General features: G+C 39.8%; 1 protein-coding gene across 8 annotated transcripts in view; it reads right to left on the minus strand.

Annotated features, from left to right (window-relative positions):
* EVA1A (eva-1 homolog A, regulator of programmed cell death) overlaps positions 1-13,883 on the minus strand; it is a 76,040-nt gene that overhangs the window by 21,676 nt on the left and 40,481 nt on the right. For 4 of the 8 annotated variants that reach the window (XM_032243458.1, XM_032243457.1, XM_032243460.1 and 1 more), the window contains 2 exons: positions 12,459-12,581; positions 8,335-8,487 (listed from right to left, as the gene is read on the minus strand). In XM_032243458.1, the coding sequence (XP_032099349.1) occupies positions 8,335-8,419 (85 nt within the window). In that variant the 5' untranslated portion in view covers positions 8,420-8,487; positions 12,459-12,581. Of the gene's footprint in view, positions 1-8,334; positions 8,488-8,762; positions 10,481-12,458; positions 12,582-13,883 lie in introns of those variants that run through there. The other 4 variants (XM_032243461.1, XM_032243464.1, XM_032243463.1 and 1 more) reach the window with 2 other exon arrangements.

The raw sequence follows: 13,883 nt of genomic DNA on the forward strand, positions 1-13,883 counted from the left end.
AGGATGCTTCCCCACCCACTAGATGCCAGTAGCAGCCTGCACTTCTAAGCTGTGACACCCAAAAATATCTCCAGACGTCGTCAGAAGTCCTTTTGCAGAGCAAAATCACACCTGGTATGAAGCACTGATCTAAAAATTGAAAAAGCTAAAATTCTCATTTTTCCAGCCTCCCTTGCAGCTAGAAATGGCCATGTAACACAGTCCTGGCCAATGAAATATGAGAGGAGATCTACTGGAACCTCTTTCTATTTTCTGTCTTTTTTGATCTTGAATGCCTAAACAACAGCAGCCATTCTACAGCCATCAGATGACAAACACAGAAGAAAAGTTTTGAGAATCACAGAGATATTGGTCCCTACATTTTTTATTGTATATATTTAAGGTGTACAACCTGATGCTTTTATATACATACACATTGTTAAATAATTACCCAGTCAAGTGAATAAACATGTTCATCATCTTCTTTTTATTTTTTGCGTGGTAAAAGCACCTAAGATCAACTCTCTTAGCAAATTTTCAGTATATAATAAAATATTTTTAACTATCATCCTCATACTGAGGAGAGAAGCTATTACTCTCCTGCCTGTTGCTTGCTGGGGAAAGGGGTAAAAGATAAAAGAGTAAAAAGCTGAAGTCAGCAGTCAGGTGATTAGCTGATCTCACTGGCTCTGCCTCAGCAGGGCCCAAAAGTTAGAAAGATAACTCCCCCTTCTGAAACTGGTGTCTATGTTATCTATAAAGCTTAAGAATGAAACAAAGGAATGTTCTTCCTGTTGCCCAAGAACCTGCCCTTGGTCATATACTCCGCACTTGACCAAGTCCACCCCCCTTTAGTTGCATCTGTCACCAAATGATTAACTGCCTTTGTTCAACTTCTCAAAGTTTGCTGTAACTCTTCCCCTTTCCCTCCTTCCCATGCATGCCAAATATGAATTAGCAAATCAATGAAAGACAAGACTGTAAGGTCAGATGTCCAGCCAATGGGTTATAACACAGTTTCACCTCTGCTCCCCCTTTAGAGTTGTGAGCCCCTAAAAGGGGAAAGGAGCTGCTCTTCCGGGAGCTCTGTTTTGGAGATGCAAGTCTGCCAATGCTCTAAGGCAGAATACAGTCACTTCCTTCCTTACTCCAGTGTCTTAGGGGTTTTGTCTGTGGCTCGTCCTGCAACAATGTTATACATTAGAACTCTAGAGGTATTCATCCCACAAAGCTGCAAGTTTGTATCTTCAGACATACTTCTCCTATCCTCCTCCTTGCCCCTGGTAACTACTATTCTATTCTCTGTTTCTATGTATTCAACTTTTTTTTAGGTTTTATGTATAAGTGAGATCACATAGTACTTTTATTTCTGTCTCTGACTGGATATATAAACAAAGGAAATAAAATCAGCATCTATAGAGATAGCTGCATTCCCATACTCATTGTAGCCCTAGTCACAATAGTCAAGATATGCAAAAAACCAAAGTGTCCATCAATGGCTGAATAGATTTTAAAAGCTGTGGTATATTTACAAAATGGAATATTATTCAGCCTTAACAAAGAAGAAGATACTGCCACTTGTGACAACATGGGCAAAGCTGGAATACATTATACTGAGTAAAATAAGCCAGACAGAGAAAGAAAAATACAGGCCTCTACATGTTTGTGTCAATGAGTCAATGCTAATGACCACGTACCTCCACACTTCTTAGTATGTGGGTAAGATAACATCTATGTGTTTAAGCCACCAAGCTGAGGTTTTCATATTTTGCAGTTGAAAACAATCCTGACTCTTAAACCACACAAATGGTTTGGATTTTATCTCAGAGATAATGAGAATCCTCTGAGGGATGCTAAAAAATAAAAAGAATTGCATCATCACATCTGCATTTTGGAAACATCATTTTGCTACAAAATACAGACTGTGAAACAAAATTGTAGAGACAGGAAGATCATGGCAAATACCATCATGATGAGGCAGGTAAAAACATGATGGGGCTTGAAGCCAGTCAATCAAAAATGGTCGGACTAAAGTGAACACGACACACTGAGAGACATTAACAGGCAAAATGAATTGACCCAAACCAGTTGGATATGGGCAGTGAAGAAGATGCATCAAAGTTCAAAAATCATATTACTGGATTAGGTGATGTCCTAGATGGGTACATAGAAGAAAGACCATATTTAAAGAGAAGGACAATATTCTATTCTAGGCTACAGTGAATTTGAAATGCTTATCATGCAACTAAATAGTTATTTTCAGGACACTTAGACACGAAGCTCAGGAAGTTAGAAAAGACAGGGGAGTGAAAACTGTCTAATATACGTATGGTATAATTCAAAATTTAATATTTTAATAAAATAGCATCCCTCTCTCACCACTCCTATTCAACATAGTATTGGAAATTCTGGCCAGGGCAATCAGGCAAGAGAAAGAAATAAAGGATATTCAAACAGGAAGAGAGGAAGTCAAATTGTCTCTGTTTGCAGATGACATGATTGTATATTTAGAAAACCATAACATCTCAGCCAAAAATCTCCTTAAGCTGATAAGGAGATTTTGCAACTGCAGCAAAGTCTCAGGATACAAAATAAATGTGCAAAAATCACATTCTTATACACCAATAATAGAGAGTCAAATCATGAGTGAACTCCCATTCACAATTGCCACAAAGAAAATAAAATACCCAGGAATACAACTTACAAGGGATGTGAAGGACCTCTTCAAGTAGAACTGCAAACCACTACTCAAGGAAATAAGAGAAGACACAAACAAATGGAAAAACATTCCATGCTCATGGATAGGAAGAATCAATATTATGAAAATGGCCATACTGCCCCAAGTAATTTATAGATTCAATGCGATTCCCATCAAGCTACCATTGACTTTCTTCACAGAATTAGAAAAACTACTTTAAATTTCATGTGAAACCAAAAATGAGCCTGTATAGTAAAGACAATCCTAAGCAAAAAGAACAAAGCTGGAGGCATCATGCTACCTGACATCAAACTATACTACAAGGCTATGGTAACCAAAACAGCATGGTACTGGTACCAAATCATATATATATAGACCAATGGAACAGAACAGGAGCCTCAGAAATAATGCCACACATCTACAGCTACCTGGTCTTTGACAAACCTGAAAATAAAAAAATAAAAAATAAATAAAAATAAATAAAAAAACAAGCAATGGGAAAATAATTACCTATTTAATAAACAGTGTTGGGAAAACTGGCTAGCCATATGCAGAAAATTGAGAGTGAACCTCTTCCTTACACCTTATACAAAAATTAACTCAAGATGGATTAATGACTTAAATGTAAGACCTAAAGCCATAAAAACCCTAGAAGAAAACCTAGACAATACCGTTCAGGACATAGGCATGGGCAAAGACTTTATGACTGAAACACCAAAAGTAAAGGCAACAAAAGCCAAAGTTGACAAATAGAATCTAATTAAACTAAAGAGCTTCTGCATAGCAAAAGAAACTATTATCAGAGTGAACAGGCAACCTACAGAATGGGAGAAAAATTTTGCAATTTATCCACCTGTCAAAGGGCTAATATCGAGAATCTATAAAGAACTTAAACAACAACAAAAAAAACAACCCTATCAAAAAGTGAGTAAAGGATATGAACAGACACTTCTCAAAAGAAGAAATTTATGTGGCCTACAAACATATGAAAAAAAGTTCATTATTACTTGTCATTGGAGAAATGCAAATCAAAACCACAATGAGATACCAACTCACACTAGTTAGAATGGCAATCATTAAAAAGTCAGGAAACAACAGATGCTAAAGAGAATATGGAGAAATAGGAACCCTTTTACACTGTTGGTGAGAGAGTAAATTTGTTCAACCATTGTGGAAGACAGTGTGGCAATTCCTCAAGGATCTAAAACCCCCAGAAATACCATTTGACCCAGCAATCCCATTACTGAGTATATACCCAAAGGATTATAAATCATTCTACTATAAAGACACACCCACACGTATGTTTACTGCAGCACTATTAACAATAGCAAAGACTTGGAACCAACCCAAATGCCCATCAGTGATAGACTGGATAAAGAAAATGTGGCACATATGTACCATGGAATACTATACAGTCACCAAAAAGTATGGGTTAATGTCCTGTGCAGGGACATGGATGAAGCTGGAGACCATCATTTTCAGCAAACTAACACAGGAACAGAAAACCAAACACACCCATAAGTGGGAGTCGAACAATGAGAACGCATGCACACAGGGAGGGGAACATCACACACTGGGATCTATTAGGGGGTGGGAGGCTAAGGAACAGATAGCATTAGGAGAAATACCTAACGTAGGTGATAGGTTGACAGGTGCAACAAACCACCATGGCACATGCATACCTATGTAACAAACCTGTAGGTTCGGCACATATATCCCAGAACTCAAAGTATAGTTAAATAAATAATAAAAAAATAAAATAACATTACTTATTACGAAGTAATATCAATGAATTGTAGAATATTAAAAATACAGTCAAGCAAAATAAAATTATAAGTACATATACCTGCACCCACACAATTCTGGCACTCAGTTATAATTTGTAGTAAAATGTGGTTACCTATACATATGAATATACATGAATAAATGGGATTAATGTATATGATATGTGGTAACAGATTTTATTTACCTAGTAGCACGTCATAAATATCTTCCTATTTCAATTAATATTCACAAATGGCTGGGCATGGTGGCTCAAGCCTGTAATCCCAGCACTTTGAGAGGCTGAGATGGGTGGATCATGAGGTCAGGAGATCGACACTATCCTGGCTAACATGGTGAAACCTTGTCTCTACTAAAAATACAAAAACATTAGCCTGGCGTGGTGGCAATCTCCTTCCAGCTACTCAGGAGGCTGAGGCAGAAGAATCGCTTGAACCCTGGAGGCAGAGGTTGCAGTGAGCTGAGATCACACCACTGCACTCCAGCCTGGGTGACAGAAGGAGACTCCATCTCAAAAAAAATAAAAATTCACAAATTTTTCCTAAAATTTTTATTACATGTATTATAAGTAGTTCTGAGATGAATCAACTTCACAGTAAAATTTCTGCCTAAATCCCTAATTATTTCCTTAGGAGACATTTCCAGAATTGGGATTTCTGGCTAGTATATGTGTTTTTAAGGGATTTGATGGATATTGCCAAATATTCTCTAGAGAGGTTGTAGCAACTCACAATTCCAACAGCACAACTTGTAAGTACGCATTTCCCCATACTTTCTCCAACACTAAAATTATATACTTCACCAGTCAAGCCTTTGAGAAATGTATAAAATGAAAATGTTAATCTAATGGCAGTTTCCATTTTGCATTTTTATGCCAGAATTTGAGCTGTTTCTATTTTATTGATAATTTGTATCTTTTTTTGGCAAACTGTTGATTCTTGTTTTTTGGCAACTTTCCTTTGGAGACACTTTTGTTGATTTGTAAGAGCTCTTCATATGTTATAAACTTTAACTCTTCTTCATTAATGTTTCATTTTTCCCTAGTTTGACACTTGTCATTTGTTTGTAGGACCCATTGTGGTAAGCAGATATTTACAATTATTGGAATGGTCAAAGTTTGAAAGGTCTGTTGTGAAGAATGGGTACAAGATGTGTGCAGAAATAAATAGATTAAAGTACAATGTGAAAAGCTCAGCTGAGATTGGAGACTATGAATTTCTAGTGGCATCCAATTGCAAATTATACTGGTCTTTGATAACTTGTGCACAGTGAGAAAGGGTCACTTTTCTTAGGTCATCTAATATGAACCCTCGCTGGATTAGAACAGGAAAGTAAAACCAGTCCTTACCCAAGGAGAAATCCAATCAGAAGCCCCGTCCCTTTCTTTTTACATAACATCCAGAGACCATCAGGCAAAACAAAAACAAAATATCAAATATTTTTAAAATCACTTAACCAGCAGAGGAACAGTTTGGTCATTCAAACCATTGAGCATTTTCATGTAATTTAAAATGGCTCCTTTATATAAACAGTATTTGTTTCCAAGAAATGATCTTGAGGAGAGTCTGCTGTCTTCCTAAAGAGTACAACTTTAAACCAAAAAAGAGGTAAATATCAGACTCTCCCAGCTTACACGCCTTCTTCTGTCTCCATCTCTCCCACGGGTTACCAAACACCTTAAACATCCCCCTAACAAAGAACACGTAGACACAGAAAGTGAGCAGGATTCACACAAAGTTAGGGTTTCACCTACTAGTTTACTCAGAAGCTCCATGAAAGAATAAGGCAGTTATGTGTATTAGCAAGTGTGTTGCTGAAATAAGGGACCACGTGGATAGGAGAGGAGGCAATGGATGCACTGGGAGAAAATAGGAGGGGCCAGGGACCCTGTGTGGTTGAAGACCAAATAGAGCAGAATGAGAACATGAGACAGCTACAAGATTAGGACATTTTCCACAATTTTCTTCCATCATACTTTTCATCATTGCTTCCCCATTTATTTGATTTTCTTCACTAAAAACAGTAACTATTTGTAGTTTGTATATTCACCTTTGTATTTTAAATTTTCCTTGTTAATTTCACTTATAATCGGGGGGTGTCCCCCATTTCAGAATTGGTTTTCAGTCATTGAGTCTACACAGTGAATCTAAATTTTATTTTAGCCACTCTGCTTTCTGTTTCCTTGCATTTTCTTTTTACCTCTGCCCATACTTACTTAAAGAAGCATTGTTTTCCTGCATCCCAAGTACTGTAGTATTTAATTCAAGAGTATGGGCAGGAAGGAGGAAGTTTGGAGGAGTGAGAAAAACAGACCCATGTACCCTTTCAGCCTTGACAAGATCACACGACACATGGTAAACATAGGACTATTCAATGAGTTATCACTTTCTGTGGTCACAATTCAGGGTCACACTGACTGAAATGGAAAATTGCCATGTACCTCCTGGGCTGAGCCTAAGAGGTCCAAAGTCCAATACTCTGTTTGCTCCCACGCGAGACATATTTTTGCAACAGTTGATTCACAGGTGTCCTTTGGGGCTTTGGAAACTACAGCCCCTCTCTGTCAGCCTCACTTCGTTTGAGGGATAGCTTCACTATAGAGCTAAGAAAATTATCCTTCAATTGTTTGTGAAAATGATGCCTGAATTTTAAACCTCTTTTCCAGCTCTTGTGTCCTTTCTCTCCAATGTAGCCTTAAAGCACGAGCAAAGATAAGATTCCTCTAATGGGCGAGTACCTGGAGAAGGATGTCCCAGACTTCCTCAAGGGGAAAGAGAAGCTGACTGATGACCTAGGCCTTCCCTGATCGAAGAAGGCAGAGCCCTGGATCTGAGGCACAGGCAGACTACATGCTGCAGCTTGCCTAGCACGAAGCCCTAAACAGTCCTTTTTTTTTTTTTCTTTCTGAAATCAGGTTGCACGTCATCCAAGATCCTCTCGCAAAGAGAAGCCATGAACTTCCTTGGCTCATGAAACCCTCCGCTTGGCTCAGATTTGCCACTGTAAATCATAATATCAGGTTTGCATTTCAACTCTTAGACCACCATGTGTCAACTCTGCCTAGAGAATTAGAAAGTAAACCCAGTCCTCACCCAAAGGAAATCTAATGGAAACCTAGTCCCTTTCTTTTTATACAATATGTCCAGAGACATCAGGCAAAACAAAACAAAACAAAAACAAAAGCAAAGTATCAAGAAATTAAAAACTCATTCAAGCAACAGAGGAACAGTGTGATCATTCAAACCAGTGAGGATTTTCATTTGTTTTCAAATGGCTCTTTTTATATGAACATCTGTTTTCAAAAATGATCTTGAGGAGAAAATCAGACATCTTACAAAAGAGTACAATTTTTACCCAAAAAAGGGACAAATATCAGACTCTTCCATTCGTCGCATGCCTCTGTCTTCACCTCTTCTACAGCTTCATCAAATACCTCAGAAAGCCCCCAAACTCAGAACATATACACACATACTCTCTCCCACACACAGTCTCACACACTGCAGCCTATGTGGGGTTAACTGCACAGAATAACCAGACTGAGGTACTCCATCAGCCCCCTCCCTGGTCAGAGTTAATGCATAGTGACAGAAGCCAACAGTAGCCCCGGGCCACTTCAATCACTCACTTGAGCTGAAAGAAACCTAAACATTTTCTTCAAGACAAAGCTCTGAGAACCCTTCATTTTTCAAATTAGAGAATGACAAGCTTAACTCCCAACGAGGAGACCTTTTGTCTCGAAATTCAGCACAGCAGAGCAGTAGCTATGATTACATAGTGTGCCTTTCCTGAGAATAAGGACAGAGATGGCCACCCAGAAGACAGCCTTGGACCAGCCCCAGACCTCAGTCCTGGTCCAGTGGAGACCAGTCACCTACCTGAGACAAAGGAATAGGCCGCTAGGATGTTGCTGAGCAAAGCCATCTCGACGTGCTCCGGGCTGTGGCTGAGGGGCAGCCTCATGGGACATCCAGAGGGGACTTCCTGGAGGTGCTTGGCTGAATCAGCGTGGCCAGTCTACCGCTTCTCTTCTGTTTGGGAACACAAAGTGAGTGATAAGGCACATTCTGCTGTCCTAAGGCCATGTTCCAGGTAGCCTGGGCTTGAGAATAAAGAGCCAAGCATTCTTTAGAAAGACCAGCCCCAGCCAGGGGTCCACAAATATCTGAGGTCTTGTGCTCTTTGTTCAAGTGAGCTTCCTGGCTTTCAAGGAAGTAGAAACCCCCTTGCATCCCTGATTTTCCTGACCTTTCTCCCTTCTCTTCTCTGTATCCTCCTAATTCCAACTTAAACAATGCCCCCTTACCTCTCCTGGAACTCTTTATTTCATTCTCCCTGGTTCACCTTCAAGGCACAGCCCATCAGGTTTAAATCATCATCACATTAATCACTGCATTTTAACTCCAAGCCACAGCCCTCTCCTCTTCTGCTGTGCATTACCAGGAGCCTGCACTAATGACACTTGTGTACCTTGATCAGTTTGCCTCATCCCTCAGGTCACTAAATGTGTGCCCTTGGCAGTGGTTCAGAGCTGGCTATCCCAGAACTGACATAGCAGTTCCTGTTCTAAAATACCTACAGGAATTTGGGAGCTCAAGCTGCTCCCTCCCTCTAACTCCGTGACTCCACCTGTGACTGTGATGGGCCAGTCGAACACACACATGGCCCACAGACTGTCCATCCATAGAACCATCCCTCCAGGAGTCAGAACAGGGACTTGGGATCTCAGTGCTCAGCCTCTAGCTGGAGGAGCATATCCTCTCCAGAGCTGCTGCAGCTCCAGCCTGGCATTAGCATTACCCAGTTCACTCAGCAAAGGCTTTACAGAGAGGTCCTGAGCATGAAGTGGGAGAGAGGTGGCAAAGACCCCAATGGCTCATTCGATGCAGCTATGAACTGAAGGCAGGGAATTGAGTCACAGGGTGCAGAGGAATGTCAGGCTTGGGGAAGGAACCTGGGCTCTCGGTGGGTCACAGAGTTGAGTAACATGGGTTACTCACAGTTAGAGCACCTGGAGTGTGGCTGTTCCACGAGGTAAATGGAACGGGCTACAACAGAACACTCTCAGGCTGGTAGATTTCATCAGGCTTCAGGAAAGAGCAAAGCAAGAAAACACCAACCAACTCACAGTTAGGAAAAACAACCACAAAGTTATTGGAGCAGCCAGAGGCTCAAGAATGACAAGGAATGTGAGCACCAGGAGCTTTGAAAAGAGACTGGCTGCTGTTAATGGCCCCTGAGCCTCTAAGCCAGAACACTGCCTCCTTCAACAGCCATTTGAGTTCCTAAAAGGTGACAAATGGATGCTACTGGTGAATGGTTGGAACCATCACCCTGAGTTCAGAGGCTATTCCACAGATCTAAGGACTTCAAGACCCAGGAAAAGAGTGAAGCCACTGGAATATGACTGGGGGTGTAGTGAGCCATGTCTATTTCAAATCCACTCCCTCCTTCCTATCTCCACTAATGCTACCAGAGTGCAAGTCTTATCATTTTACTTCTGGGAGTTTTGCAATGATCTCCTACCTGGTCTTTCTGCTGATACCTTCTTCCTGCTCAATGTAGCATCCATTCTTAACAGGGTCATTTTTCTATATTACAGATATGATCACATCATTCCACAATCCAACTCTAATGAATTTCCATTGACCTTAATATAATGCCCATCCACTTTCATAATATCTGACCCCTGCCTTACCTCCTAATGTATCTCCTATCCAAACTGACACTCAAACACATATATACACACAGATAATAAGAATGCTTAGTTCTTCAACAATACTACATCTTTTAGTTCCCACATGTAGAGCACGATCTTTCATCTTCTCATGCTTTTGGTCACACTCTTCCTTTTGCCTAAATGCCCCCCTTCTCTTCATCTATCTGGCAAATGTTTCCTATAAGAAAGAATTCAGAAGTTTTACGGCAGTCTCAAAATCTCAATGATGTTTTTTTGCAGAAATAGAAAAATACATACTGAAATTCATATGGAATCTCAGGGGACCCCAAATAGTCAAAACAATCTTGAGAATTAACAAAGTTAGACATCTGACTCTTCCTGACTTCAAAACTTTTTGTAAATCTATAGTAATCAAAACAGTGTAGGACTAGCATATGAAAACAGACATGTAGCATAATGGAATAGAATAGAACATCCAAAAATAAACCCTTATGTATATGTTCAAATTATTTTTGCAAGGGTGCCAAGACCATTCAATGGGAAAAGATTGCCTTTTCAGCAAACAGTGTTGGAAAAACTGAATATTCATGTGCAAAAGGATGAAGTTAGACCCTTACCTTATACTATATAAAAAATTAACTCAAAATGTATCAAAGACCTAAGTGTAACAGCTAAAAATTTTAGAAGAAAACATAGGAGAGTAAAGATTCATGACATAGAATTTGACAGTGACTTTTTGGATATGACACCAAAAGCACAGGCCACAAGAGCTTAAAAAAATGTACTCTATTAAAATTAAAAACTTCCATGCATCGCAGGGTACAACAGAGTGAAAAGGCAACCCAAAAAATGGGAGAAAATATTTGCAAATAATATATCTCATAAAGGGTTAATAACCAGACTACTACCTCTCCTAATTCCTAATATCAGAACTCCTATAACTCAACACCTAAAAACAAAGAGTTTATTTAAAAATGGGCAACAAACTTGAAGCAATATTTCTCCAAAGATATACAAGTGGCCAACAGGCACATGAAAAGATGCTCCACGTAACTAAGCATTAATGAAATCAAAATCAAAACCACAATGAAACATCACCTCATACCCGTTAGGATGGCTACTATCAAAAATTAGAAAATAAGTACTGGAACTCTGTGCACTATTGATGGGAAGGTAAAACTGGGCAACCACTATGGGAAATAGTATGAATATTTCTTAGAAAATGTTTAAATATGATCATCCTATGACCCGGCAACTCCACTTCTGGGTATATACTCAAAGGATTTTAAAGCAGAGACTTGAACAGAATTTGTACACCAATGTTCAGAGCTGCATTATTCACAATAGCCAAAAGGTGGAAGTAACCCAAATGTCCATCCACGGATGGATGAATAAAAAAAAAGTTGTGCATACATACAAGGCAATATTACGCACAGCCTTTAAAAGGAAGGCAAAAACATGGATGAAACTTGAGGACATTAGGCTTAGTGAAATAAGCCAGGCAAAAAGGACAGATATTATATGACTCCACATGTTTGAATCACCTAGAGTGGTCATATTGATAGAGACAGAAAGTAGAGTAGTGGTTGTCAGGAGCATGGGCAGGGAAGGGAGGAAAGAGAATTATTGCGCAGGGCACAGAGTACAAAGTTTCTGTTTCGCAAGATGAAAGAATTCTGGGGATGGATGATGGTGATGGTTGTGCAATAATGTAAATATACTTAGCGCCACTGAACTGTACACTTAAAAAATAATTTAAGATGATGAATTTTGTTATGTCTATTTACCACAATTTAAAATTTGTATTGGTGAGGTAAAATTGAATTTTGAAGGTTGCTTTATTTAAAGAATCTTGCAATCAGGTTTTGGTTTTAAGTTAATAAGAATGATGGCAGAGTTATCTTTTAGTGGTATTAATTTGAAGTCAATAAAATCCTAATTCATATCACATTTGAATATGGCTTAATTTTAAGTAAGAGATGTTGTTGTACTTATTTTTAAAAATTGGATTGTAAATAAGTATAATCTATCATATTTATAGATAAACAGGAAAAAGATGATATCAGTAGACAGAAGAATGTATTTGTGTAAAATTTAATAAAAATTCATGATTTAACCAAAGGAAAGACTTATTACAGTGAAGCCCTCTATGAATCTTCCAAATGCCTTTCTTTGGCTATCAAAGTGTCCAAATATTCCTCTAATATTGTGCCGATGATATTGCAATTAGAACTGAGTGTTCCCTGGTATATACACCCCATACGGAGACTATCTCATTACATAGTGTTCAGGGGGTAATAATCTCATTATCCCTTTAGCTACCTGGGGAGAGGTGTGCTGTCAGGATCAGAGAAGTTTCTGGTAAGAACAGTTCATCCCTGATGATGTTGGCATCAGCCAGTAGAGGTTCTAAAACTTGCTTAGCCCCAGCTGGCTTCTCAGACACTGAAAGAAAAAAGCAGCAGCACAAAAACCATCACATACCCAGGAGATCACATCATACCTTAGACCTAGTGTGTGTGTGTGTGTGTGTGTGTGTGTGTGTGTGTGTGTGTGTGTATGTGTGTGTGTGAACCCAGCAGAGAAGCTTTGGTGGGTAGTGTCTGGATGCTCAGAAGGATTAATACCATTTCCAGAGAGGATAAAGCCCATTGACAGAGTTTAATCTGGAATTTAGACTAGACAGCCAGATAAACCAACCTCCCAAGGTCACAGCAGAAAGGATGCAAGAGCTAAAAGGTCAAAGAAACATGCTTCCTCTCTACTCCTGTCAGCCAAAATCCACAAAACAGCTAGTGTGGGATGTGCCAATCTGGTCCCTCATAAGTGAAGATTGCAGGCCAGCCTCTCTGTAACAGGAAGGGAGGGAATTCTGTTTCCTTCTAGCAATGCCCAGATAGGCCATGGAATGACCTCACACAGCTCTACAGGCACTAGAATCCTGGAAATGCTGATATGTAGATTCCTACAGCCTGTGCCCGCCATGGAGCTTCAAGACCTCTGCTCAGCCCAGTTAGGAAAGCTCTTCTCTGTATCCAGCTTCACACAGAAGCCTGCAGGAAGAATGAAATCAGTCATGGAGCTCCAAGCACCGAGCTGTCCCCACTTCACATGTGCATACTCATTCATTCATCATCACCACACCCTGCCAACTGTTGCAGCTTCTGACTTCTGCTTACTGATGACTTTATAGAGACACATCTCAGCTGCCTTTTCCCCAAAAAGGATTTGTGGCACCTCTGTATGTTAGTTTTACAGGCCAAGAAAATAAGGGCAAGAAAGTAAAGGAAACTTGAAGCATGGGAACGGTAACTGTCTACAGACTCATGTACCAAAGTGCAGAAGCCTAACTTTGAGGCCCACTGACCTTCCACTCTACACTTGTGAAAACCACCAGGGACTGACCCTAGGACAGTCACACGGAGTCTGAAGAGCAAAATCTCAAATGGAAAAACAGTCCTCATATCACCAGCTGGGGCAAGGATACACATGGCCCAGAGAAATAACTGAGCCAAGAGAAACCCTGATTTTCTTTGTAGGGCTGATAAGCACCTAAGTATGACACATCTAACATGCCAGCCTGCCAGCCACTTGGCTTCCATTGCCCCACCAATTTTCCCCTGCCACTCATTCACAGCAAATCATTTCCAGAGACACATCCTGGACCTTGTCATCACCTGGAAAGGATTTACCTCTGAATTCTGGGCTGTGAACTCCTTAATGGCAGAGACCATGCCTTAATTCTTA

The sequence above is a fragment of the Sapajus apella genome, unplaced genomic scaffold, assembly GCF_009761245.1.
Source record: "Sapajus apella isolate SASKATOON/1434 unplaced genomic scaffold, GSC_monkey_1.0 scaffold52, whole genome shotgun sequence".
Lineage (NCBI taxonomy): Eukaryota > Metazoa > Chordata > Mammalia > Primates > Cebidae > Sapajus > Sapajus apella.